Source organism: Pseudonaja textilis, chromosome 1 (assembly GCF_049901715.1).
Source record: "Pseudonaja textilis isolate UNSWEBS1 chromosome 1, rPseTex1.2, whole genome shotgun sequence".
Lineage (NCBI taxonomy): Eukaryota > Metazoa > Chordata > Lepidosauria > Squamata > Elapidae > Pseudonaja > Pseudonaja textilis.
In genome coordinates, this window is record NC_141990.1 from 15564191 (window position 1) to 15591689 (window position 27499).

At 40.7% G+C, this 27499-nt stretch overlaps 2 protein-coding genes and 1 long non-coding RNA gene across 31 annotated transcripts in view; 1 reads left to right on the top strand and 2 right to left on the bottom strand.

The window, feature by feature from the left end:
• Positions 1–10299, bottom strand: part of GTF2I (general transcription factor IIi) — a 68651-nt gene extending 58352 nt beyond the window's left edge. For 12 of the 24 annotated variants that reach the window (XM_087926368.1, XM_087926354.1, XM_087926345.1 and 9 more), the window contains exons 1-2: positions 5123–5167; positions 3249–3291 (exon numbers count right to left, since the gene is read on the bottom strand). In XM_087926368.1, the coding sequence (XP_087782494.1) occupies positions 3249–3291; positions 5123–5152 (73 nt within the window). In that variant the 5' untranslated portion in view covers positions 5153–5167. Of the gene's footprint in view, positions 1–3248; positions 3292–5122; positions 5168–9694 lie in introns of those variants that run through there. The other 12 variants (XM_087926403.1, XM_087926395.1, XM_087926360.1 and 9 more) reach the window with 8 other exon arrangements.
• Positions 10300–15933: 5634 nt separating this feature from the next.
• GTF2IRD1 (GTF2I repeat domain containing 1) overlaps positions 15934–27499 on the bottom strand; it is a 151331-nt gene continuing 139765 nt past the window's right edge. For 2 of the 5 annotated variants that reach the window (XM_026708620.2, XM_087926444.1), the window contains 5 exons: positions 27350–27427; positions 25684–25876; positions 22359–22396; positions 19928–20067; positions 15938–16225 (listed from right to left, as the gene is read on the bottom strand). In XM_026708620.2, coding sequence (XP_026564405.1) covers positions 16157–16225; positions 19928–20067; positions 22359–22396; positions 25684–25876; positions 27350–27427 — 518 coding nt within the window. In that variant the 3' untranslated portion in view covers positions 15938–16156. Of the gene's footprint in view, positions 16226–19927; positions 20068–22358; positions 22397–25683; positions 25877–27349; positions 27428–27499 lie in introns of all 5 variants that reach the window. The other 3 variants (XM_087926457.1, XM_087926462.1, XM_026708622.2) reach the window with 2 other exon arrangements.
• On the top strand, positions 17496–27352 carry LOC148127503 (uncharacterized). 2 transcript variants are annotated; one of them, XR_015742134.1, is made up of 4 exons: positions 17668–17879; positions 24371–24554; positions 25057–25345; positions 27154–27352. It is a non-coding gene; the product is annotated as an uncharacterized LOC148127503 (long non-coding RNA). The 2 variants fall into 2 exon arrangements; XR_015742133.1 differs by lacking the exon at positions 27154–27352 and having other exon boundaries at positions 17496–17879; positions 25057–25604.

Consider the following 27499-nt stretch of genomic DNA (forward strand, 5'->3'; position numbering starts at 1 on the left):
GTCAAGGTACAGAATTTTAAAGGGAATTTTGTTTTGCAAGCAATATTCCTTACCTTGTTCTATGAAGCAATTTATAAACTAATCCTTAAAACGGACATGCATCATCCACTTTCCAACTAGATCAATAAACAACATTGACTTACTTTTGAATGGGAGTTATATGATTTCTTTATTAGAAATGCTTCAGCTTGAATCTGGTGAAATTTCTGCCTATCAGAAAGGCTACTCTATCCTTAATTGCTTTACATCTGGATGTTGCTTTGGCCTCTTTGTGTTTATAGGCCCACTCTGCCATTTTCTTCCAGTATAATTCAGTTTCACCCATATGGTACATCTGTCCAGGAAAATAATTCCCTATGTTATCATCAAGATTTTCCAGAAAATATTTGACAGCTTATTCATCAGTGCTTGCAGCTTTACCTCATGTGTGAGTTGCAGTAATTAAAATCTTCACTGAAACCACATAAACCAACCATGACTGGTGTTGAGGTATTCCCCGTTAGGAGGAGGAGTGCACTCAGGGAAACGTAGTGAGAGTGGTGTTGAATAACACACAACCAGCATACAAATACACTGAATAGTAAAATGTAGATTTTACTTCCAGTAAATGGGTAAACAAAATCCAACAAACAGTCCAAAATCATACAAGGTTAAAGCAGGTAGTATTCAATACAATCAGTCCAGGGATAATCCAAAAACGAAGTCCAGTATCATAAACAAAGTTCAGTAAACGGAGTTTGCTAACAGTTGCAAGACTCACAGCAATTTCAGCAGAACGACGATCAGGCAAAAGGCAATAGGGAAATGCAAGAAGAGCAAACCAGGTTTCTGGCTCCATCTTATGGCCGTCGGAGGAACCTCAGCCAATCACAATTACAGCATTCTCTAAAGATACAACAGCATTAAATAACTATCCTGGTTTATATATTGCCAACCGAACTGTTAGGTGATTATCATTCCTAACAGCTGGCAATGAATGTTTTGGTGCACTCGCCTGCTCATTTCTGTGTGTCTTAGCCTGAAAAATAAGATGGTCAATCAGCATCCTCTTTTGTATCTGATCTTTGATCTAAAATATAATGAGTTTTTCTGTTTTGTGAATGAGGCCTTCTCACTGTTTTTAGAACTTCTTTCATTCCTAGAGATTCTTTTATCATTTCTCTGATCCTTTTCTTATCTTTCAATAGTGGGGTGGTGAAATGGGCTATACCTTCTTCTTGTGCTATAGTATTCACCTTCTTCCTGGAATCATAAGCTTTGATGATCTTCATCTTAAAATTGAAACGGATAGCTTTCTTTTGCTTCCTACTATTTCCGTCAGTTGACCTGAGATTCTTTCTCTTTGAAGACATTTTGGTACAGAGTATAAATGTGCATAAACAAATAGATAAGCAAATCAAACACAAAGTAAGTTCGCTACTTTTAACAGGCCACCAAAACCACGAATATAATGTTCACACTATGATTCAGCATCCTTGCTATATAGTTACATTGAAGTGTAGATATAAAACACAAACAACCCACTCATGATTATTACACTGTGGTTTTTTTTTTTTTTAAGATTCTGATTACTGTATTGTCCTACTCCAGTAAAGACACACTCTTGACTTGGCATCAGGTCAAGTGGACTGTGTTGACAGCATCAACACTGTCCACCTTTTTCTGCAGAATGCTCGTATAATGGATATTATTTCGTTTTTTTACAAAATACGTATCTAGTATTACTAAACCAATTCCCCATTCTTCCCTCTCTTCTTTTGTTTTAGATAAGAGCCAATGTGGTATAGCAGTAAAGGTGTTGGACTAAGATTTGAGAGACCTATGCTCCATCAATCATAAAAATTCACTGGGTAACTTTGGACCAGCCACTCTCTCCGATCAGAGAATTGCTGCTCTGGGGATAAAATGAAAGGTCGTCTCCACATAAATCACCCTGAATGCTTGGAGAAAAGTTAGGGTATCATTCTAGTAAGTACAGATAGTCCTTGACTTATGTCTGGTCACTTAGTAACTGCTCAAAATTTCAACTGATGACCTGCATTCAATATTCTGACAGCCAGCCTTCAGAGTCACTATTTTGACCACTTAGAAACCATCTTGCATTTATGGCCATTTGTGGCATCCCATGGTCCCATGATCACAATTTATTACTTTTTTTTTTTTACTAGAAACTGGTATTTACTTCAGGTTTCCAGCAAAAACCACCCATTGTGGACAATAGATTTGTTTAATGATCATAGATTTGCATAACAAACATGGTGATTTACTTAACAGCTGGTACAAAAAAAAAAATCATAAAATCGTATCGATCACATGGTCTGTTTAATTACTGGCATGATTTATGACTGTAATTTAGGCTCGATTACTGTCATAAGTCGAGGACTACCTGTAAACAAAATTAGTATTTGCACAATACTTTGGATTCAATTCAAAATACTTCAGAACATGAAGCAGGACAATGTAACACCTGTCTGTGATTCATTAATGTACTCACGTTATTTTCCTGGAAAAAATAAGAGTTGGTTTTAACAAGCTGCAGACACAGGTACTGCATTACCACCCTGTTACATTCTAAATCACTCTTCCGGATTAAATCCAAAGTGCTATATACTCTTCGTTATCATGCTCAAAGCAGTAACATTGATGGTATTATCTATTTCTTTCTATATATTCTACGATTCATAATCATGAAAGATTTTAAGACCGTACCAATAAAAAGCAGATTTGCCATCTTTCATCCACAAATGCACATCAATATATATTGATATCCCCATCCATATATCATTTTGAGAAATACTCCTTATAGGCTGTTGGTCTGAGCTCCAAGCTTGGTAATTTGGTTGCAAATGTTTCATCACCATTCAAGGAGACATCATCAGTGCACTTTGAATTGTGCTTGTCTGCCTGAGCACTGGCCTTTAAATACCTTTTTAGGTGATGCAAATTAGTGTGGATGTTGGTTGCAACACCCACACTAATTTGCATCACCTAAAAAGATATTTAAAGGCCAGTGCTCACACAGCTCAGCACAATTCAAAGCAAGCACAATTCAAAGCAAGCACAATTCAAAGCGGACTGAAGATATCTCTTCAATTGGTCACAAAACATTTGCAATCAAACTGTCAAGCTTGGAGCTTAGACCAACAGCTTATAAGGAGTAGTAACATTCTAAGCTATTAACATTCAAATACATTTCAAACACTCCTTATTTTCAAAAGCTAATAAAAGTTCAATTTGTATGTTCATACCTATTCTCTGCATTATAAGAATTCTGCACAAATAAAATGGAACCTGAAATAACAAAAAAGAGATGTATCTGAAAAGTGGTATTTTCTATACAAGGCAAGTTTGAACAGTATTGTTCTATGACTTTTCTAGATTGTGGGGAGGAGTTAGTTCTGGGTCCCCCAAAGTGATCAATATCAATTCCCAAGGGCTGATGAAACTATTTAAGACCATACAAATAGCCTAATAGTATATATTGCTGCAAAAATCAGAATCTTGTCATCCTGTTAGCCTAATACAAACGTTTGAAAACTAATTTGCCTCCCTATTTTATTGCATTTACTTCTTAATCTCATGCATTATTACTCAGATATTTTACTTAATTTAATTGTCTTTACTAACAAAACCTATGGCTAGGACTATAGCCTCTAAATATAATGAATTTGTTTCTAAATAAATATGTTTATGATTGCTCTTTTAACGCTAAGCATCTCTAACATTACGTGAAAAATCTTTCCAATTGGGACAGTTATAAATACAGTGAAATATACGCATACATAATTCTATTTCCCACTTTTGTGGTTTGATTTTAAATAATTGTACATACTGTATTTGAAGGCTTCAGTATTGACAAAGGGTGTTTCAAAAACAGGCAACATGGGCATTTAGAGGAAAAAGACTTACTAAATAGTTCAGACGACATCAATACGAGGTAGAGTTTATGGTTTCAATGAGGATTACACAGCCCCATGTTCAAGTTCCTACTTGATTTAAGAATAGACAGGCTATTTGGGGGAGTGGGAATGGAGGCCCAGAATGTGTGCTGCCTTGAGCTCTCAGAGGAAAAATGTGATATAAATGTAATCTAACAATACTAATTCACAATACTATATATTAGGTCCAATAATAGCAGTCTATCCTCGATCCAAACACTTAAGCAAACAGAAGGTAAAATCAGTCTTTCCCAAGCACTCAACTAAATAATGTAAAACACGCTCCTCTAAGAAAACTCTAAAAGAGAATTGAAGAATCTAATTAGAATCTCATGTAAGGATTTAGTAACTAATGCCCTTAGGACCTTGAAACTTCAGCCATATTTTTGCCAAGATTGTCATGAAAAGTAATATTATTAAGGCTAGAAATGTAATTTGCTCTACCACATTTGCATAGGGAAGGACCCCTATGAAGACTAATCCATTTAATCTCAATTAGCCTTTAAACATGTTTAAAGAACAATACTAAAATACATTTAAAATAAAAAGTGTTACATATTAAAGTGATTTTTAAAAAAATCAGGCAATTAAATTTTTAATAGTGCCTGGAAAATGTTAGGGTGAGTGACATATTAAAATATCTGTTAAAGTTCTTTCAGCCGACAAATTTTCATGTACTTTTTAAACATTACTTTATCAAAACACATGATGCAAATGCAACAAATAAAAACCCTATATAAAAAACATACATATTTGGATTAGATGGAGATATGGGCAGCTCTCACCCTGATGGTATTCTAGAAGGCCTTAAAGATCTGTCTGTTCTACCAATGTCTCAGGGAAGGGTGGATGGGCAGGGTAGGGTGGATGGTCCTTTGTTAGATATGTTTTTCACATGCTACATATGTTTGGATATTAGTCCGGATTGCCAACTTATTTTTATTAGTGCCTTTCTATTTATTTTGTTCTGTTTGTGTTATTTTTATATTGTGAGCCACCCAAAGCTGTTTTGGATTTGGCCAGCACCGTACGTTGAATTAAATGCATAACATAAATAGAACACATAGTCTTGAATACACCTTTCCAAGACTATGAAAAATGTCTTATCTTTTATCCCAAGTAAAATAGCATTCAGTTGAAAAGTATGCAACATACCTTGGTGAAAAGAAACATATTTTGCATACCTCGTTCAAGAATTTTGTGTGTGCATTCATGTCTGTTTGTGTGTGCCTTTGAATCAGTCTTTGACTGCTGAAGACTGCCTGGACCAGGGGTCTCCAACCTTGGCAACTTTAAGTCTTGTGGATTTCAACTCCCAGAATTCCTCAGCCAGCTTTAAAGTTGCCAAGGTTGGAGACCCCTGGCCTTGACTACTCACTGCAGTTTTCTTGGCAAGATTTTTCAGAAGTGGTTTGCCTCCTTCTAAGGGCTGCACAAATGAGTCGTCCAAGTCACCGAACTAGCTTTGTGCCTAAGGCAGAACTAAAACTCACCATCTTAGCCTGATAACTTAAGCACAATACTAAATCGGCTTTCAGCCCAAGGATTTGGGGCACACCAATATTTAAATAGAGTTTGTGGCATGAATAAATTTCTCAGGTTTAAAGGAAAAAGATAAAAGGCCAGATGTCCAGAAACTAAAAAGAATCCTGAGGGTAAACAGAAAACCTCAAAACTTATCTGATCTTCTAATAGCAAAATCTATGCTCCATTCCAGAAGAACAGAAAATGATTTGGAATGCCCCTTCTCTGTTTGGATTTAGAGCACTGAAGCATTTAACTAACATGTATTAAAGTATCAAGGGCTACATCAAAGTAGTACAAAAAGAAAAAAATGAGGATAAAACCCAATTAGTCAAGTGCATTCTTCAGAAGAGTTTTTTCCTTAAAAAAAAAACCTGCTCTAATTAAGACTATATGAATTCCCTAACATCACAAAAATAAGTGTTTGTTCAAAGCATACTGCTTTAATTGATGTCAGATGGGTGGGAGGGGATCATGAGAAAATTCAAAGTTTTATCTTCAACCAGATAGGGAGGGGAAAGGGAGAAAAAGAAAGAGAAGAACCATGGTTCAGAAAAAAAACAAATTAGTACTGCTCATCCCTTGTACTTCTGGCAAGGTAAAAGTGGAAGATCAGTTGTGTTTAAAGTAAGTCATTTCCCATTAACAGCATTAATTTGGAGAAGCACAAAGTCAAACACCACCAGCAGTAGTACTCCTTTATCTGCAGAACTGAGGTTTGGAGAAAAATGAAAGGGATATGAGGGAAGTGTGATTAGCTCTAAATTTTCAGCATGAAAAGATCAAGATCATACACAAGCAAGAAGCAGCAATTGGACTTCTGACGAGAAATACAAAATGGTGCCAGCAGAAAACAGAAGTTACCATGGAAGCAGGAATGAAAATTTAGACAGTAAGACATTATGTATTTAGACATAAACTGACATAGATTGTGGTGGGGTAGCAAAGGTTTCAGAGGCTTTTCCTAATAAAGCAATAAAAGGAAAAGATATACAGGTAATCCTTACAACCACAATTGAGCCCAGAAGTTATATTGCTAAGTGAGAAATTTCTAAAGTGAGTTTTGCCACATTTTACACTTTTTCTTGCCACATTTGTTAAGTGAATTACTGCAGTTCTTAAATTAGTAACACAATTTAAGTGAATCTGGTTCACCATTGACTTTGCTTGACAGGTTGCAAAAGATGATCACATGACCCTGGGACACTGCAACCGTCAGAAATGTGAATCAGTTGTCAAGTATCCAAATGTAAATCATGTGATCATGGGAGTGCTCCAATGGTCATAAGTGTGAAAAATGATCATGTCACTTTTTCAGTGCCATTGCAACTTTGAACGGTCACTAAGTGAACTATTATAAATCAAGGACTACCTGTACCATGATTCATTAAAACATTTGAGGACTGGAGGAATGCTGGGTGGAGAGGCCCATTCTGATATTATATAATTTCTAATCAAATGCACAGCCAAGGAGGAAAAAAATTCCATTAAAACACCATAAAAAGGAAAGAGAAACAAATTGGAAATAGGTTAAGGGCAACACAAAGCTATTTAGAGAATGGGGAATAATCTATGTGGAAAATGAAACTTATTTCTGAATGATTATTTATAGACTGTTATGTATATAATCAGGCAATGTCTACAGAACTATGTCTGTATTTATTTACATTACCACTTTCTGCCAATAAGCTGACAATTTTTTAAAGAATTGACTTCTAGGAACTGAAAAAAAGGAGAATCATGTTATTTATCTCTTTGCATTCTATATATATATGGGAAAAAGCTTTCCATAGTAAGAAAAACAACGTAAAGGGAAGAGTAGAAAAAAGAGAATATGGACAACTGAGAGGGGATATAAATTATTCCTATTTAATTATTTATTTGGTTTTCTGCTTTCTGAACTACATGACCAAAGAAGCTTATAATAGCCCAGTTATTATTCATTCATATCCAAAATTGGTAATTTTTGTTTAAATACACTAAAACTTTTACATTTAAAAACCAAGTTGAATACAAAAATTGAATGGGTCACCTCTACTTTTGAGAAAGGAAACAAGATGAGAAACAGGCTTTCATTTGGCCACTAAATAAAATAAGTGTGTGAAGAAGACACAAATACACAGGGAAATAAATGTTGCAGATTTGTTCTTTTCCTCTTGTCTTGTGAAAAAAATATATGTGGAAGACATTCATATTCAAATATTGTCTTTTCAGTTAGTTAAAAAAATAGTAAAGGACCACTAAACAACCATTCTGGTAAATGGTTAGCAATACCTCCCTATTTTATCTAAAATAAAAATGCTTCATTGGTCCTTTCTCAAAATAAGTCTAAGGTGGCTGAAGGCTTCTTTGGACAAGGGAAGAAGAGTTTGAAGAAAACTCATTTAAAATGTGTCCCCTTTTTCTCCTGTCTCTATGGCAAAAAGGCCAAGGTTTCAATGTTGCTGATGATAATAAAAACACTATAATACTAAGAGAGAGCCCCTCATCCAAATTGGTCACAAAAATTCTGCTACAATAAGAAAAGTGGACATGGAGATAAAAGGAATGAGAAAAAGCACTCTTTTCCACTTCACATCAAGATTTCCCAAATGCTCAAGAGATACATCTCTTTTTCCATATACAGAGTTCAGTCTAGTGGTTAAGGCATCAAGCTAGAAACCAGGAGACTGTTGAGTTCTAGCCATGAAAGCTGACTGCGTAAACATTGGGCCAGTCACTCTCTCTCAGCCAAACTCACTTCACAGGTTTGTTGTGGGAAAAATAGGAGAGAGTACTGTGTATATATGCTGCCTTGAGTTATTTATAAACATAATAGAGGTGGAATATAAATAAAAATAAATAAGTTTAGCCCTTATTAACAGGAACTTAGAATTTTTCCAGCACCTGTTCTTCGGAGGATCCTTTGTTGATTTTCCAGAGGGAACCTCAATAGTTACAATAGTCCTAATTGTGCTTGCTTGCTTCCAATAAGATCGCTACACTTTGATGCAAGTGCAATATTATCAATTACAATCACTGGGCCATTGGGGGAGCTCTTCCCTCAATTTTTCTGACAGTTTACCTTAACTCCTTTCCAAAGGGACAGTTTCTGAATGAAGCATATTAATTATCAGCACTAATACAAATAATTTATCTTTACTTCTATCCCCAACTTTTCAGAAAGAAAAGCTTACTGCTACTGTTTGAAATCCTTGCATGTTTTACGCTATTTTTTCCAGAAAGGAGTTGAAACTTTTATGCTTAAATGTTTTCAAAACATTCCCCTTCCTGAACAACAAGCAGCAACAATGGAAGAAAAGTTAATTTAATTAATTTATTTAATCCCCACTCTTTAGGCAGAAAGATTCTTAAGAGTAGCTGACAGGATTAAAAGGCATATAATAAAAAAAATTCATAATCCGGTTTTTATAAAGTCGTAACTGAGAAGGAAAATCGTATAAAAAAACATTATATGCTCTACCATAATACTATCCCAGACTTTGAAAATGAATCTGCTCAATGGAAAATATAGCTAGTAAGAAGTATGAGGGAAACATTAAGTCTGTAATATTTTTTTAACACGCTTACTACCTTTTTAGTGGAAAAAAGGAGAAATGGATTACATTTCTGAGAAGGAATTTACCATTCCCCACTCTCTCAAAAGCGATCAAATGAAAATGGGAGAAGGGTTGAGAGGGCCAACAAAACACCGACAGTCACCGCGGTGGGGAGTCATGAAAATCCTCAGATCGCCTCTTTTTTAAGCAAAGAAAAATCGGCATGAAAAGCAGCAAGGACGACATTCGTTTCCCAAGAAGGGGCTTTGGGGCGGGGGGAAGGAGTAAGTTTAAAATAAAATTTAAAAAGTGGAGCAAACCTTTCCACACCGAAACGGGCAGAAGTGTGAGAGGGACAAGAAGGGGGAACAATAATGAGGATGATAGCGGATCATTAGCAGAAATGAATTAAAATGAATTGCCCCCTCCCCGGAGCCCGTTGTGAGGTAAAAGAGCCAATTAAGTTCCTCACACGCGCCTCCCCCCGGTCAACCGCGCGAGGGAGGGGCCCTTTCGTGTGTCCCCCCCTTCACGCGCCTACGGAAAAACGTCTGGAGGAAGTTCCCCTTCACACCCCACCCCCACTGCTTGTCCCCCACCCATGTGGGGGTGAGGAGGGGGGAGCGCGAGGAGAAAGAAGCTGCTCGTTCCCTGAGCCTTCCCCTCCCCGAACTCTTCCCCTCCCCCACTCACTCGTCGCTCCGGAGTCGCGGGGGGGGGAAGGAGGAGGGGGGAGTAGCCCGTCCCCGTCCCTCCGCGCTTCCACTTTCACGAAAAACAATGCAGGCCGCTCGGCTGAGGCTCCCGGGGGCTGGCCGACTCTGTTCTCCCGCGCTCGGCTTGCTTCTTCGCTTCTTCGATCCTCAAGTCTCGGGCGTCGCGCAGGCCTCAGCTCAACGGCTCACCCTGAACCCAGAACCGAGCAGAAGGTGGGGGGAGGGGGAAGGAGGCTGAATAGGGCGAGGGTGGTCTTTTTTTTTTTCTCCACTAACCCGCCTCTGCGCATGCGTCTTCTCCGCGGGGTTACTTCGGGCAACGTAGTTCTGCCCGAGCCCCTCCAAGCGGCGGGGAGGGAAAAAGAGGACTACCACTCCCAGAAAGCCCCGCGCGCGGGCCGTCCTTGGAAAAGGCTACGCTGGCCTCTTTTCTTTAGGACCAGAGAGTCAATGAGGAGTGGGAGGGTGGGAAAAACATGGCTGTGCATAGCTTGAAGCGGCTACAAGGTGGGTGGGGGAGGAGCTGGCCGGGGAAAGACCACTGTAGTCCAGGCTGCGGAGTGGACCTTTGCAGCTCCTTCCAGAGCGCCCTGCAGGGAGAAAAGTAGCGGAGATGGGGTTGCAGCCCCCCCACACACACACCTGGGGCGTTTTAAAAACCTTTGCAGGATGGCCAACGAATGAACACACACACACAACACACACACACCCTTTGCACACCTGTTTGTGAGGTGAAGGACCTGGCAGGCGAGCGCGCGTACAGAGAGAACGTACGTGTCCCACCCGTTTCTCGCTGCACAATGAGGGAATCTTGCTGCAGAGGCCGGAGATTTGGCAAGGGAGAGGAAGGCCTCAGAAAGGAGGTCTTTCCTTTCATGTCCTCCATGGATTCTGAGGACGGGCAGGATCACCTTTTCCCGTCGCTGTTTTGCGTTGCTGTTTAATAAAAACGACAAGGGCCGCCACAGTAGTGTTTTGCCCCATCTCTGGCTATCGTCGACTTAGGGAAAAATGAAAATAAAGCCAAGCATATTTAAAACAAAAACAAAACACTGCCCAAGTACAGTATTTTTCTCTCAAGGTCATTGGAACTGGACGCAATTTAGACCTTTATTTAGTTTTGGGATATGATCATTTTGCCTTACATTAAAAGACGTTGCCCGTTTAAAATGTTATGACTGCAGTTCTATGCTTTTTAGAACATTTATTTCCAAATATAACTTAGATAAATACATAATATTTAGTGTTCTATTTAAAACAAGATGTATGTTGATTTTAAAAACAAGAGAGCAGATTGCATGCTGTTACTCTGCTTCATATTAAAAATAGTGTTAGTAATGAATTGTTTCAAGTGTAACTCCACCCTAATAATATACTGTAGTGTGATAGTATTGATTTCAACAATGTACAATTATTATGTGTGTTTCTGTAGTAATTATCATTTATAATAAAGCTTGTATCCCTTATACTTAATATTTACAATTAGTAATATTTTTGTTAACAATAAATCAATTGTATTCTGATTTACCCAAATCTTCAGTACCAATCTGCTGACTGAATTTGCCTTTTAATTTCATGCGGGGGTTGACCTAAGCTCAGCAACCTTGTAAAACTTAAAAGTATATTAGACTGGGAAATCAGAACTGTTACCGAGACCGCTGACTTCATTCTATCTGGTCTGTCACAACTTTTTATCTTTTATTTGTTTTATTGTCATTTATTTTTAAAAATAACTCAAGGTGGCAAAATATGTATGTACTATTTCCTCCTATTTTTCCCACTACAAGCTGGGAGGTGGATTGGTCTGAAAGAGGGTCACTGGCACAAAGTTCACCAAGCCAACATTCATTTCTTTGATTGCTATGAGTTGCCCAGAAGTCACCATACTAGTTTAATACATTATTATTATGATTGGTCACACAATTAGCCAGACTGGGTTTAGCATTTTATCCACCTATTCAGTCCTTCCCGAAGACCTGGGTTAGGCAGATGTTTGATGGTGTAGGATATAAACTGTTGAAAGTAAAGCTGCCTTTGAGTGATGGTGATTTTGTAAATGCTGATGGTGTTCAAGTGGTGCTCCAGTTGTTTTGAGATTGAACCCGAGGCATCTATTGCTATTGGTATTACCTTTGCTTTCTTTTGCCACAATTGTTCTATTTCTACTTGCAGGTTTTTGAATTTTGTTATCTTCTCCAGTTCTTCCTCTTCTATTCTGCTGTCCCCAGTGCAGCTTGTCTAACAGTGCTTACACATGTGGAACCCCCAGAACTGTATTCCGAACCAATTGTACCTTCTAAATACTTTTCAAGGATAATCCCATATAGAGCGTGTTGCAATAATCCAAGTGGGAGATGACCAGGACGTGAGTGACTGAGCACATGGCCTCACAATGCAGAAAAGGGTACCATTGTCGCACTACATGAAGTTGTGCAAAGGCTCTCCTAACCACAACTGCCAAATTAGTTTCAGAAACAAGAATGGTAAGCAAGAAAAGGGTTTTGCATAGAAATAGTTTTTGGACCTATATCAACAGCCATATCTACGTTGAGCATCCTACCGTGATTATAGTCATGGTCATGGACACTTAAGATCATAGTATATTATTTTTTGGGAAATGACATTTTGGTCCTTTTTTCTCTTCCTAAATTGGTGCTATGGAGCAATCTAGATCTCAGAATTAATTTAAAGAAAACTATACACACCATTAACATCATCTACTGATATACCAGTTTAGACCATATAGTCTCAGCCACAATCTTCACATATTTTTACATTCACACCCCCAATACAACCCTGGATATAGCTCAGTTCCCTTTTAGCAAAACTGCAATATGTACTGCTTTCCTATAGTCCCCTGTGTCCAGAAAGTCAGAGCTGATCCAGTGCAGGAAAAATGGATTTTTATTTTGATCTGCATTATGGCTTGTCTGGAGAAAACTCCAGCGCTTCAAATATGTTCAGCTACTTGCACCCTGTGTATTAACTGCAGTCAATAAATTAAACTCTGTGGGCATCTTTTTTTGTAATGGAATTATTTGACTTGCTGCAAAGGTTGGAATCTATTGACATGTCAATGTGAGCTTAGCAAACTTTTACTGTTGACAGCAAGGCCTGGAAATCTGTTGTCCTCCTGTGGTTTTGGATAGTGCTATATTGCATATCCCAGATTTAGAGTCTTGCCTGATGCCATTTGTCATGTAACTTCATTGTAAATCAGTGCTTTCTTTCACCATTTTAAGAGGTTGGAGTTGAAATCCACATATCTTAAAATAGCAAAGGTTGTGAAACACAGATTTACAATGTAGCTAATCATAACATACTGTTTGGCTCTTCTTGAAATGAGCTGATTGGTTCAAAACTCTTGTTTAGCCAAAACACCTTTCAAAATTATTGACATTCTGTGACAGAATTTTAAGCATGTACAGTAACAAAATTGTGAAACAAGATCTCAGAATTCTTCATAAGGTTGAGAGTTAACTGAAACCATTCGTGATTTCAAAATGGTCACCGTTACAGTCCAGAATTCCTGGGTGGGGGGAATGGAATAATACCAATTGAACTATCACAATTATAAAGACCATTTGGGAACTTCTGTCAGGATTCCAGAATGTAGCCTCCCTGCTTTGCTTAGCCAGGGTATCCAACCTTGGCAACTTTTTAAGATCTGTGGACTCGCCTGCCAGGTCCTTCACCTCACAAACAAAAATTCAAACCAATCCTCCTCCCAGAGGCCCCCATAGCTGCTTTTCTTTGTCTTCCTCTGTTTCCCCTCTGCCGGGCTTGCCAACCCAGCCACACCTATGGGAAAACCCCACGGCTTTGGGGCTTTTTGCTGCACAACAGCCCTGGGGCTGCCTGCATCCCTGCAAGCTCTCCCTCACCAGCAGCAACTGCCCCCAGCCCTGCCACGCTTTGCCCTCCAATGCACACTTTCACAAACACCTTCAGGCCTGCTTCATTCACACCATGCCTTGCCAGTCTCTCGTGTACCTCTCTCCTGACAGCAGCCACGTTCCTGCCTGTTAGCCTTCTTGCAAGCCACCTGGGACTTGAAACTTCCTGCCAGCTTCCACTGACTTTGTGTCACACCCCCCCCACCTTCAGAGTCAGGATGGGCAGAGCAGGGGGAGAGGTAGAACAAGGGAGAGGGGGTTCAGAGAAAGACCAAGGCCCATCCCCTCATCATCTTAGGGCACACAGGGAAAAACGGAAAAGAGAGCAACATGGGTTGCGTAGCTTACGAGGGAGGAAAGGGCCCTGATTCCCTTCACAAGGCACACTTGGGGATGGAGTTTAAAGGAGAGGCAGATGGGAAGGGCAGTTGTCGGGAACAATTGCTGAGTTTATCTAATGTTGGCTGCTGTTTTCATAGTTCCTGGCATCCTCCCAACTGGTTTGATTTGCTGCCATGTTACTTCACTTCTGGAACTCCATTGCCCTGCTGGATTTCTTACCTTATTTTGCTTTGTTGGATTTATAATTTAAAGTTTTCTGTTTACAACATGGAGTATCTGTAGCCAAAGGCTGCTGCAGGTTCATGGGAGAGTTGTTTTCTCCAGACCAGAAGGTAACCGGAACATGGGGGACAAAGTTGGAGCTAAAAAAGGGATCCATACTTATTCTCTGGCTGAGTTGCCTTTGTGCCACGCCCCGGGTCATCATACTTTGCTTGTTAGAAGCCAGTAAAAAGTTGCGAAGGAGTCCTCACTTTTATCATTAGCAATGGAACTGCTGTGACTGTGGTTGTAAAATGATGGGGTAACATGTTACACTTTATAAATTTATCATTTAGTGAAGGACATTCCAGTTCCAATTAAGGTCACTACCTGTACCTGTTTAATTTGGATTTCCTTTTATGGACCACACCATTTTGCTTTAAAGAAATAAAGGAGAATTACAAAGAAGTTAAATGGGCTGCCTTCCTATAACTTGCTCAACTCCCTTTTCTAGGTTCACACAATACATTTAGTTATAACTGAACAGGGCTGGGTTGATAGTGAGTTTAAACAAATATAGCTTTAACAAACTGCCCAGTGTTCCCTAATCACTGCCAAGGTCTGCTAATCCATAATAACAACAGACACCCAATGATGTGATACACTGTTAAGGAGTTACCTGTTTTCTTAACGCACATGTAGTTTCTGACTGACTGGTTTTCTTCCTAGTATTCCTTCCAGTAATATCAATAAAGGAGACAGTTGGACAGCTAAAACAGAGGACAGCAGCACTGAGCTGATTTGGGGGGGAAAACCTAAGCAGGATTGGATATATTTAATCCTTGGAGGGCAGCTCACTAAAAAAAACTCCAAGGCTTTTGGCCTAGACTGGAAAGTAAAGAACATCCCTTGGAAGAAGACAATGGAAATCTGTTCTGAACTATTGCCAAGAAAACGTAAATGTCCCAGAAGACAAATTCAAGAGTATATGTTTATCTGTCCGTTGCCTCTAGGCAAGATGGGAGCCATGTAAGTTAAATAAACAAGTAAATAAAATAAAATCTTGTTGTTGTCTAACCAAACCGAGAGCCAAAAATTTGTTGATATAATGTCGACTATACAGAATTCTATAAGTAGATCCAAATCTTCCAGAATCATTTGATATTACCATGGTTAGCAATGGGACAAAGGCCCAGTGAGGAAGTGGCAAGAGGCTAAGACAGAAAAGGAGAAGAGAGGGTATTGGTCATATATAGGCTAGATAAATATTTTTAAACGTTGGCAACTTTCAGATGCGTGGACTTCAACTCCCAGAATTCCATAGCAAACCCTGCTGGCTAGGGAATTCTGGGAGTTGAAGTCCACACATCTGAAAGTTGCCAACGTTTACAAACTGGGCTGAACTAAGGGGGAGACAGTTTCCCCACTTGGTATTGTTTTTCAGGAATATAAAAACAAAGAGGCATTGTGCCTCCAATATGTTGGATACACCTATTTATTATTTTAAAAACTCCTTCAATATCCAAAAAAGAGCCTACATTTTCAACCCCGCCTCACCAGTGGCCTTGCTGCTTTGGATATGTTTTTTCCCTGAATAAGGTTCACAGTCACAACACCTTCTTTATCCGGGACAGTTGTACCAATAAGTTGGTTGGATAAGCATTGATATATCAACAATTTGGCTGGATAAACCTTGTTTCTTTGTTCTTAGCAAATAACCAATTTATATTTTGATCTTGAACTCTTGACTCTTACATGTGTTGAAATATGCAACCGTGATGAGGAATAACTTTTAAAACATTTTTTTTTTCAGAGCAAGGCAACACTTCCTTTCTTTTTTTATTCAAAAAGGCCCTGGTGGCAGGAATATAGTGTAAAAATCATTGGAAAAACTAAAAGGCATTGTTACATATTGGAATATACACTTTGTACAAAAACAAAATACACATCACGAGCAGTTCTTTCTTTTTGTTTGAGGTTCATCTGCAGAAGGTGATGTCTCAATAATTCATAGGTCCTGGGATCTGAACATTGAGACCCCCATAGTCCAACATGTACATCGGCCATTGCTGCAGGGAAAAGCAAGAAGAAAAAGGCATTACAAACAGCCTATCCAGAGGAAGAAATGTAAACAATTCAACATGGAGCAACTTCTGCCTTGAGCGAAGACTCTGCACATAGCTACATCTAAGGAAGCCTTGGGTGTTACCGGTCGCTTAAAGCAGGGGTCGCCAACCTTTTGGGCCTCAGGGACCACCAAACTCAGGGATGGTTTCTTTAATTTTTACACTGTTTCTTGTAACCCTGAGTGGTGTTTTTACCTGTCTTCATCAACAGGGAGAAATATCTAACTTGTTCTATTGGAACTCATCAAATATAAGCAGGCATTGATCCTACCGTAGGTCATGTACATCTGTAGAACTATATCCACCTCACCAGTTTCAGATGTCTTCTAAATCCAGCTGTGTTTTGCTTTCTGCTCTAAATACTAGAATTCTACTATCCATACATTTCTTAATGTAAGTATGTGCGTTTAAAGTTTTGATGCTGAGCTGCTTTGCAGAATTTTCCACAGGGAGGTGGTCAAAAAAGGCAAGTTAGCAACTGTATAAAGTTAGTCCTTGACTTACAACCGTTCATTTAGTGACCGTTCGAAGTTAAAATAGCACTGAAAAAAGTGACTTATGACCCTTTTTCACAACTGCAACCTTTCCAGCATCCTCATAATCATGTGATCAAAATTCAACTACTTGGCAATTTGTACAGCTTTATAACGGTTGCAGTACCCTGGGGTCATGCCTATCATCTTTTGCGACGTTCTGGCAAGCAATGTCAGTGGGGAAGCCAGATTCACTTAACAACTAGGTTACTAACTTGATTAGTACAGTGACTGCAGTGATTCATTCAACAAATGTGGCACGAAAAGTCGTAAAATGGGGCAAAACTCACTTAACAATGGAGAATCTCCATAGATACTCACTTAACAAATTTTCCCCTTAGCAACATAAATTCTGGGCTCAATTGTGGTTATAAGTCGAGGACGACCTATATAAAAAAATGAGCTGGGCACTGGCTGCAATCATGGTTGCCATCTTGGCTTTTTATGAGCCTCGGTGGCGCAGTGGTTAGAGTGCAGTGAGGCAGGCAACTTCTGCTCACTGCCGGCTGCCTGCAATTTGGCAGTTCAAATCTCACCAGGCTCAAGGTTGACTCAGCCTTCCGTCCTTCTGAGGTTGGTAAACTGAGGACCCAGATTGTCGGGGGGCAAGAGGCTGACTCTATAAACCACTTAGAGGGCTGTGAAGCACTGTGAAGTGGTATATAAGTCTAAGTGCTGTTGCTACTGCTATTATTACCTTCCCCACAAACACCTCTCTGTTCCTTTGCCTTGTAAGCAAAGCAGAAACATAAAGTTCTCCTCCACTCTCCTCCAGAGAGGTAGGATTCTTCTCCTCCTCTGCCATTGCTCTCTTTCTTTGCCACCTCTCACGAGGGGGAATCCCCATCCTGACCTTTTCACTTGCTGGACAACACCGCTGCCTTTGCCTGACAGCCAGAACTGGCAGTGCTGCTGTTCTCCAACATGCAGAGAGGTTAAAAACAAGGATTGCTGCGATAAGAGGCAGCAGAAGCTACTATAGGGATATTTGTTTTGTAGACTATACCTTCTGCAAGGTCAGCCGTCCTACTGGAGCCACACCCCACCAAAGAAAACACCAGCTGGTAGGAACAGCTCTGCCTTCTGATTACAGATTAACAGAATTGGAAGGGACTTTGTAGGCAGGGGTGGGATGCTGCCAGGATAACAACCGTTTGGGTGATTGTGCACTGTGTGTATGCCTGGCGCACACTGCGCGCATGTGAACAGCGATGCAAAAATCCTTACCTGCTATGTTACTTCGGAGGAGTAACACAGCTGAGGAGCAGCAACATGCTCTTTTGTGCTGATCAGCTGAGACGATAAAAGTCAGCACAGCGGGTACCTTGGAAAATAGGTTGACCCCTTCCTCTCTGTGGCAGCCCCTCAAATACTGGAAGACTACTATCATGTCTCCACTGGTCCTTCTCGTCCCTAGACCAGCCATGCCCAGTTCCTATAACCGTTCCTCATGTTTTAGTCTCCAGTCCCCTAATCATCCTGGTTGCTCTTCTTTGTACTTTTTCTAGAGTCTCAACACCTTTTTTATAGTAAGGTGATCAAAACTGGACGCAGTACTTAGGTGTGGTCTCACTAAGGCTTTATAGAGCGGTTCTAGTACCTCACTTGATCTTGACTGAATTCCTCTGTTAATGCAGCTTAGGATTTTATTGACTTTTTTGGCTGCTACTGCACACTGCTGGCTCATATTTAGCTGGTTGTCCACTAGGACTCCAAGATCCCTCTCACAGTCACTGCTATTAAGCCTGGTTTCACCCAGTCTATATATGTACTTTTGGTTTTTCTTGCCTAGGTGTAAGACTTTACTTCTCTGGTAGCCAAAGAAGATACAACCACAGAGGCCCTCACCTTGGGCCTCTCAGAATATGCTTTTCAAACTAGCACTCACTTGGATTGAAGTCTACATCCACACCAGCACCTGCTCACAGGGGAATATCTGAATATTGAACAAGAATTGGAGGGAGCTAGGTGTACCTATTTTAGTTGGGTGACTAACTCTCTCTCCCCGTGCAAAAGCAAACAGCTGAGAAGACAGTAGGAGGGAACTTAACCTCAATTTGCCCTCGGGTTTTGTTCCTCTTAATAACAAAATCAGATCAGCTCAAAAGAAATTCATCTCTAGCCAGCGATCTCTATGATGGAGGACATCGTTCCACAAGCGATGTCCAAGTAAGAAGAAGCAGCCAGTCTGGTCAGCTTTTCTGTGTGAAATGGAGATGGATGTTCTCCTGTCTCTCTTTGCATTAGCTTTTGTTCTCGACCTTATTATATTTTAGTTGTTTCCTATTGTGTACTTCGACATAGCTCTGAAGGATATAACCTCTTTTCCTAAGAATCCTGTATGCCAGGAAGTTAGTGTCTCAGGAAAATATTTGCCCTTAACTTCTTACTGAAGTGCTAGTTTTCTTCATGCAGGAGGTAGTGTGTTATCAGAAAAATCTCTCAGAAATGGAAGGCAAATATATGTGTCCCAGGATAAAGTTGCCGGACCCAGTCTGGGTTGGTCACTGGCATCAGAGGTTTAAACTTCTGAGCTTTTGGACTCATGCTAGAGCCCATCCTCAGGGAACTTCTCTCTCACCAGAAGATCCCTGAGGATGGGCTCCAACATGAGCCCGAAAACTTGGAAGACTAAACCTCTGGTCCCCGTTGTCTGACCCAGATGGGATCCTGCAGATGAATCCCTGCCTGAAATCATATAGTTTAGACCAGGGGTATCCAACTCAAAGGGTCTGGCCTGCAGGGCTGCCCCGGAAAAAGCGGAAGACTGGCCCTGCAGTGCCTCTGCCAGCAAAAATGAAGCTTGGGAAGGTCAGCCCTCCCAAGCTCTGTTTTCTCTGGTAAAGGGTTGCAGGAGGCCATTGCAGCCGAAAACAGAGCTCGGGAGCCGATTTTTGCTGGCAGAGCGCTTGGGCCGCAACAGGTGCCCCCAACACGAGTTATATTGAGCTAGACACCCCCCCGGCCATGCCCTCCTGCCCCCCCAGGTCAAACACAACACTGATGTGGCCCTCGATGAAATGGAGTTTGACACTCCTGGTTTAGACAATACACAGTTAATTCCAGCACAGACCTTCCTCCCTCAAAACTAAGCTGCAGTGATTATATTTACCACAAGTGAGATCTGATTGGTTGATGAGGTGGACTCTAGATTTGACGAGGAGGAGGAGGATGAGGAGGACGAGGAGGAAGAGACAGAATTCCCTTCTGAGATCCTCTTCCGCTTCCGTTTAGGAACGACGCTGTTGTTTTCTAGTGGCATTCAAAGGAGAACAAGAGTTTTAACTGGGATGATTCTTCTTCTTCTTTGCCTCTAACACCTTCTCCATCGATGTAATGGACAAGCCTCCAGAACATTAGTTATGGAAAAGTGGCTAGAGCAGGAGTTAAGCATCCCTCCCCTCTATTTCAAACCATACATTCCTCAGAGCAGAAACACAGTACCTAGATGAGGCTACCGTGCTTTCTGGATGCATGGAATTGCAAAAGTCACAAGTCGTTTGGCTCAGGGAGGATGAAAGCTGAATGGTAACTTGGAGACGGTCATCTGGCATTTTGGCTTCTACCACATAATGACTGGAGGTGTCTCAGACATCCCAGCCCCATATGCTAATTGTCCCCAGGATGATGCTAGGCATCGCCCACTCCCCTAACATTTGGTTTGGTCGGAGAGCGCTTCAACAGGTGGTTCCTCAGTCGGAGTGACTGGACCAGACGTTGGCCCTCCCATGGACATGCAGGTTTGGTATGTCCCATTCCTGGATTCTCAAAGCAGCGTTGATGAGAATGGGCATTGGTATAATTACCCGAGAATGCCTTTTCTATCTACGCTGCAAGCGAGTCCAGCCCCACCCTATATGTCTGGTTATGATGGTTGGGGGTGTGTGAAATTAATTTCTTGTTTATCTTCCAGAGACACATTACGTCTGTCAAGTATCCTCACCTAAAAGATGGGCGGGCCAGCCAGAGGCTGGCTTTTTATAGTGGCAGACTCAGCTCTATAATATCAGAAGGAGGAGCTTAACCCTGTGGGCTCATGGGAGTTGTAGTCCAATGCTTCTGAAAGCAAGAGGATGGGGAATGCTGCCAAGTAGCTGCCCTGAGAGGACGTTTTTCCTGGAGCAGGGAGTTGTGGCTGCCTGGTTTGTTTCTTTGTGGCTTGCCATATTGCTACAAGCTCAAGACAATTGCCTCAGTTATGGATTGTGCAAATCTAGAAAATGGATTTGGTCAATAACCAAGTTAAGTAGCTTGGTTGAACTGAATTGTCAATGACCTACTACCTTCTCTCTGGCTGAGTTCATATAACGCACTTAACTTGGTTACTGGCTTAATCTGCTTTTGCACAATACATTAGACCATGAATTACCTGGGCTTCTGCAAAAACATAACTCGCCAAAAAGAAAAAAAAACTAACCAAGGTTGAAGCTAACTAAGCTTAGCAAATTTTGCAACCGCTGTCTAATTCAATCTTTCTGCAAAGATCCACAAAAGGAAGGACTTGTTACTCTTGGATGCAAGCCAGTAATTTAATCAGAATTATTCCCAAGCAGATGGTGTACATTGGAGCAGCATTTTGTCCAGATTTCCAGAAAACGGTCCTCTATCTAAGGGGCTGTCAAAGTCAAGCCAGCTATAAAGATAACATTTAAGTTTAAAGCAAAAGAAACAGGAAAAAAGCAGACATCCACAGGGAAGTCAATTCTTTCCTGCTAGATACATCCATACTGTATACAAATCTGGGTCTACTTGTATTCAGTTTTGTTTAGACCAAAATGGACTTTATCCTATAAATCCTTACATTTACTAAGCCTCCCCACTGAGGCTAAAATAGCGTTAGGGACGGGAAAAATTAGGAGGAGCTTTCCTCAAAGAGGAAAGAGTTAAACATTCATTTTTGTCTTAAACTCCCCACCCCCCCAGCTTTCCTTCCAAATTAAGCAATTTATGAACAATAATTCAAATCCAAAATGCTTCCATTCCTAAGGGTTATCTGCCTTAGACATTAATTAGACATTAATGCAGAACAACTGTATATCATTTCAGGAGTATAGTGAAAATGCTATAAACACAATATATGCCCATTAAAAATAGATTAAACCTCATGGGAGTTCGCACAATTAGAATGCAAAGATCATTCAAGATGTGGCTTATCTTTCCATCTTTTTTTCCCCTGTTTCTTTTTCTTAAAAAATCAAGAGACAGTGGGCATCAAGTCAAGGTATTATGGGTGCCTTATGAACATGCAAGCCTTACATCATTCGCCCTCATTTTAAGCAGATTTTAGAGATGCTGCAGAAATGAAATCAGTTATTTTCACTCCCTTAGCCCCGTCCAGGGTACCGGAGCGGCTCCCTTCTACAAATAACCCCCAGGTCTTTAAATATCTCATTGAAAGCTTCCTGAAGTGTGGTCCAATCTTGGATAGTTTAAAAAGGAATCCAAAGCTCCTTATGTATGGTTATGAACTGGGGGACAAATTCTCTTTAAAAATAAATATATATATTTTAAAAAATATCTCCTGTGTTTATTTTTCACCTTACCTGGTGGTTTGGCCTCAGGACCTACGTCTGCAAACGGCCTGCATGGAAAAAGAAAGATATGAACGAGATGGCATTTAGAAATTAAGGTTGATACAATTCTTAAAAATATCTCCACCTGTTACTGGCTAACACTAAAGTTCCAGATGACAAATAGGAATGCCTGGAGGTTTGGAAGTTTGTATGAAACATTTTCCTAAATCAGGGTTAGTCTAATGATTATTAGCTCTAGGCTTAATTTCATTCAGTTCCAGCATTGATTTCAAAAAAAAAATTTTTTTTGCCAGCGAATTAGTTCAGATCTTTGCTAGGAGATTTGTGCCCATCCTTTTTGTCAACTGGTTAGGACACAGAGGAGGGAGTCAAGAAGAGAAACAAAAGGATACCATAGAGAAAAGGGCTTCCCCTACCTACAGGTAGTCCTCAATCTATGACCATTTGTTTAACAACTATTCAAAATTATGACAATGCTGAAAAAAGTCTATCACAGCACCTCCACTATGATCAGAATTCAAGTGCTTGGCAACCAGCATCTCTTTATGATAGATGCCATATCCTGGGTTTACATCATCACTATTTACAATTTTCCCAGGAGGCTTCTGACAAACAAAGTCAATGTGGGAAGCCAGATTTATTTAATGACCATGTGATTCTCTTAATGGCCACATCCATAAAACCAGGATGATTTGCTTAATGATTCCTTAGCTCAGTGACAAAAGTCCCAGCCACAATTGTGGTTTATAAATTGAGAACTACTAATAGCCTGACTCAGGTTTATTCATTGATAACCTAGCCCCATCTACCATGTGGCTGCAAAAAATATAGCTCTTGTCCAAAAAAGTTGGCTGAATGTCTACTACTAAAAAAAAAACAAAAAACCCAATGATTCTAAAAATGTCATGCATTTGAAATTAAACTAAGTTAAGAAAATACAATTAGTGTACTGCATCCCAAACTAATAAATCATACTACAGCTTAACACCTTAATATGGTAATGTCTGGGTTTTCTACCGGTTAGTCAAATCTAGTATGTTGTGCAAATCTAACCATTAAATATCCAGAAAGAGCAGACTGACAGCAGAATCTATGACCTGCAGAGGAGATGGGTTCAAGCATTGACGAGACAAAGATATGTCACTGAGCTTGCTTGTTTTCCTGCAGATGTTTCATTACCTAAACTAGGTAACATCATCAGTGCTAGGACAGTTTGGGTAATAAAACATCTGCAAGAAAACAACCAAGCTGAGAGAGTACCAAGGACCTCTCATGTCGACCCTGAGCTACAAATATTCTCTTTTAAAGATATGTCAGGGATATTTTATTGTTGCATTAAGCAGAAGGTAGATGCGGGGTGGGCAGAATGGTTCCTTCCAACTCAAGGATTCTGTGTGTGAGACACTATTTAGGTAGCTTGGCTCAGCCGGGAGAGTTCTAACATTGGTAATATGCGGATGGTTCTGGATTCAGATCACAATCTTGAAACTGAAAAGAGCTTTAAGGAGCAGGTGATGGAAGCAGAACTTGTTCTGATCTCAGCTTCCCCCAAAACACTAAGCAGACTTTTTGTTCCGGCAAAATCCCTTTCATTAAACGAAGCTGGATTTTTTGCATTCACATTCAGCCAATTCAGGTTTGCATAACATACTTGACCTGAATTATCTCATTTTCTGGGCATATCCAAATCATTGAATCATTAAATTAAGCAGTGGATTTCTACAGTACATTAAGCCATAAAGAACTAACCAAGATTAAAAAATAAGCAAGTATAGATGCTTATGTTTTCAACTGAACCATGTTGAGTGCACACAGCCAACATATCTCTTGGTTTCAGCCTCTGGGGAATACGGACAAGTGGATGTCCAATTTGAGGGCATTCCAGAGAAACAGAGGGGTCAATTTTGTGACACGGGAGACTGGATTGTAGAGGCCTTTGGTCTAACCCAGTGGGGTTTGTCTTATGTTCTTATTCTTCTGCCTGTTCTTATATTAAAGATTCTATGTTCTACCATGTTCAGCTGAAGCCTTGGGGCTGGATCACATGGTCCCTGTCCCGTACCGGAAAATTGCCTGTGATCCAGAAGCAGTAGAAATCATTGGAATTCCGGACAAAATCCCCTTCAAGAGGCCCTGTACCTATGGGGTCCCCAAACTCAAGCGGATCTTGGAAGAAAGGCATAATATCCACTTTGTGATCAAAAGGTACTTCACTGCTTCAGCATCTCATCAGTGGACGCTGGAATGAACTGGGAAGTTTGGGACCTCCCATTCTAATCAGGGGGCATCCCTGGATAGGTCACAAAAGGGAGTTATTGTTCTGACCTTGACTTCCCCAAAAAGCACTAAGCAGACTTTTTGTTCCGGCAAAACCCCTTTTATTAAATGAAGGTGAATTTCTTGCATTCACATTCAGCCAAAAGCCTGGCAAACAGGCTTTCAAGGGACTAATTAGACTTTATCTAGCCTGGAGAGCTGCCAAGTAAATATTTTCAAATGCAGTGCTGACAAGGAAGGGCTTGGCACGGAATCTCTGTGCTGCATAGACAGATCTTCACACTGCTGCAAAGAACAAATTGTTTCCTGCAAAAGCCCCCTCCCCTTTTGCTCCTCTTTTAATCCCTATGGGAGGGGCCGTTCACCGTTCACCTGTGGCCTTACTCCCACGTCAACCCTTAGTTTGTAATTGTTCTTTTTCTTTTGGCAGCTCTGTGCATGCGCAGGCTGGGAACCGGCTCCAGCTGCTCCCCTGCCTCACTGTTGTCCGACTCTGAAGGCAGCTGATGACTGCCAGCCTACCCCGGCCCCATCTCTGCCTCTGACGCAGAGCCCTCATCTGAGCCTTCCTCAGCCTCCAGGACTGGCCCATGTTCCTCCCCAACCACCTCGCTGTCCGACTCTGCTGCCAGCTCCACTAGCCGCTGGTGAGCCACAACACAGTTCAATCTCTGAAGAATGAATTGCCAAGCATAGTAGCTCTGTACTATGCTACTCAGGTTAGATAGATAAATGGTCTGCTGGTACAATGGCAGATTTAAATATTAAATTTCTTACTTTTGCTAATGTAACCTTTGGCAAAATATTTTGGCACAGCAATCTCATAATTCTCTTTGGTGGGATTCCAGAAACTGCTATCTTGGAAGGTTCTGATTTGGGGGGAGGTTGATCCAATGAATTGTGTAATTACATATTAATGTCAGCAGAGGGCACTGTGGCTTTACAGATGGATTAAAACAGCATAGAAATAATTGCAATTGCAACTTATTGCAATTATTTAAAAAATTAATATAAAATTAATATAAAATTAAAAGGAAGGCTGGGAACGGAATCGTACTGGAGCTGGCTAGTAATTGCCATCCGGATCCGGTCACGTGCTTTCAGAATCTTCTCTAGCCGATGGATGTCATAAGTATTGGGATTCCGAAACGGGATATCATCCGGCAAACCGGTCACTTCGATGGCATCAGGTGTGTCCCTGATCAGTTTGTAGGGTACCAGAACAGGCCGGTTCAGGCCTAAAGCTTCCCCTGAAACAAAAACAAAGAATTCCACTATCCCATCACAAAACAGAGGAAGCCCACCTTGTTTCTCAATCTTATTCGTAAACGTCTGTGGAGATTCTCAGTCATCCACAGTTGTCCCAAAGATGCTTTTGTGAAGAGGCAAATGACTTTCTGGGTTTTTCTTTTTCTTTGAAGACATTTTGCTTCTCAGCCAAGAAGTTTCTTCAGCTCTGAAGAAGCTTCTTGGATGAGAAGCGAAATGTCTTCAAAGGAAAAAGAAAAAGCCAGAAAGTCCAGTAACTTTGAACGGTCACTAAACAAATGGTTTTAAGTCAAGAACTATCTGTACGCTGAACCCTAAACTAACAGAATAGGCTGGGTTTCCACAAAATGCTAAGTTTCAGATAACCATTGCCCAAGTGTAGGAATATTAAGGTTAAATTGATGGTGCCAAAGCATCCACTAGATTTTTAACTGAGCTGGTTAAGCACATTGTCAAAATACGGGATTTGAGAAGTTTCTCCCCCTCCGCACCTCCCACTAAAATAGGTCACAGAATTTCAACAAGAATTGTGTTGGAAGGAATGAAAGATTTACATCTATCTTCTCCCCAGGAGTATTTATAGAACACAACAAACCACAACAAACCAAATGCGGTTCTTTACAGGTAGTCCTCATTTAATGACTGCCGTGTTTGAAGCTTGAAGCTACAGCTGGTTGAACAACACCCAACATTGCAGCCAATCCTCGCTTTTGCAGCCTTTGCGCTGTTGCAATGGTCATGCAATCGACTTCCAACCAGCAGAATGAATGGAGAATGTGGAAGTGGACTTGCAAGTCGGGGCCACGTGATGTCTCGCTTAACAACCGTGATTTGTTTTATAGAGGAAATTGGAAGTGATGTGGTAGGTCCAGTGTGCTTTTGCAACTTTTCGCTTAGCAGCTGTAGCATTTAGCGACACAGTTGCTTGTCCTAATTATGGTTGGTAAATGAGGACTTCATGTATATGATTTGTACTCTGACTATCAATCATAGAGTTCAAGGCAATATTAATCGCTTTCGTCTTCAGCAGCTTCTGCATTAGGTTAGCACTAAGGAGAAATTTCCTGACAGTTAAAACAATTAATCAGTGAAACAACTTGCCTCGAAGAAGTTGTAAATACTCCAACACTGGAAGTTTTTTAAAAGATGTTGAATAACCATTTGTCTGAAGTGGTGTGGGGTTTCCTGCCTAAGGAGGGAGTTGGTCTAGAAGACCTCCAAGTTCCCTTCCAACTCTGTTATTCTATTCTGTTCTAAGTCTCAGAAGAGCCCTGTGGAACACATGAAGCTGAGACATAGTGACCAGCCAGCCACGATGGGGATCAAGGAACGAGAAATTCAGATTGAGAGATCTGCTTCTTCTTTGCCTCTGAACCCTGGACCCAGAATTTCCAGCTGTGGAACCAACCCTACAAGATGGTCAAGTCCTACGCGCTCAAAATAGAGCAACCCACCGTATTTTTCATTGAACAGCTCTTTCACTTGCTCTCGGAGAATCACCTTCTCGCCCAGCCGGTTTGCATCATCCTCATCTGCCAAGGAAGAAAAGGCCACGTGTTTAGTAGCTCCTTCTCATTGAGTATTCTGAGAGAACCAGCTAGCGG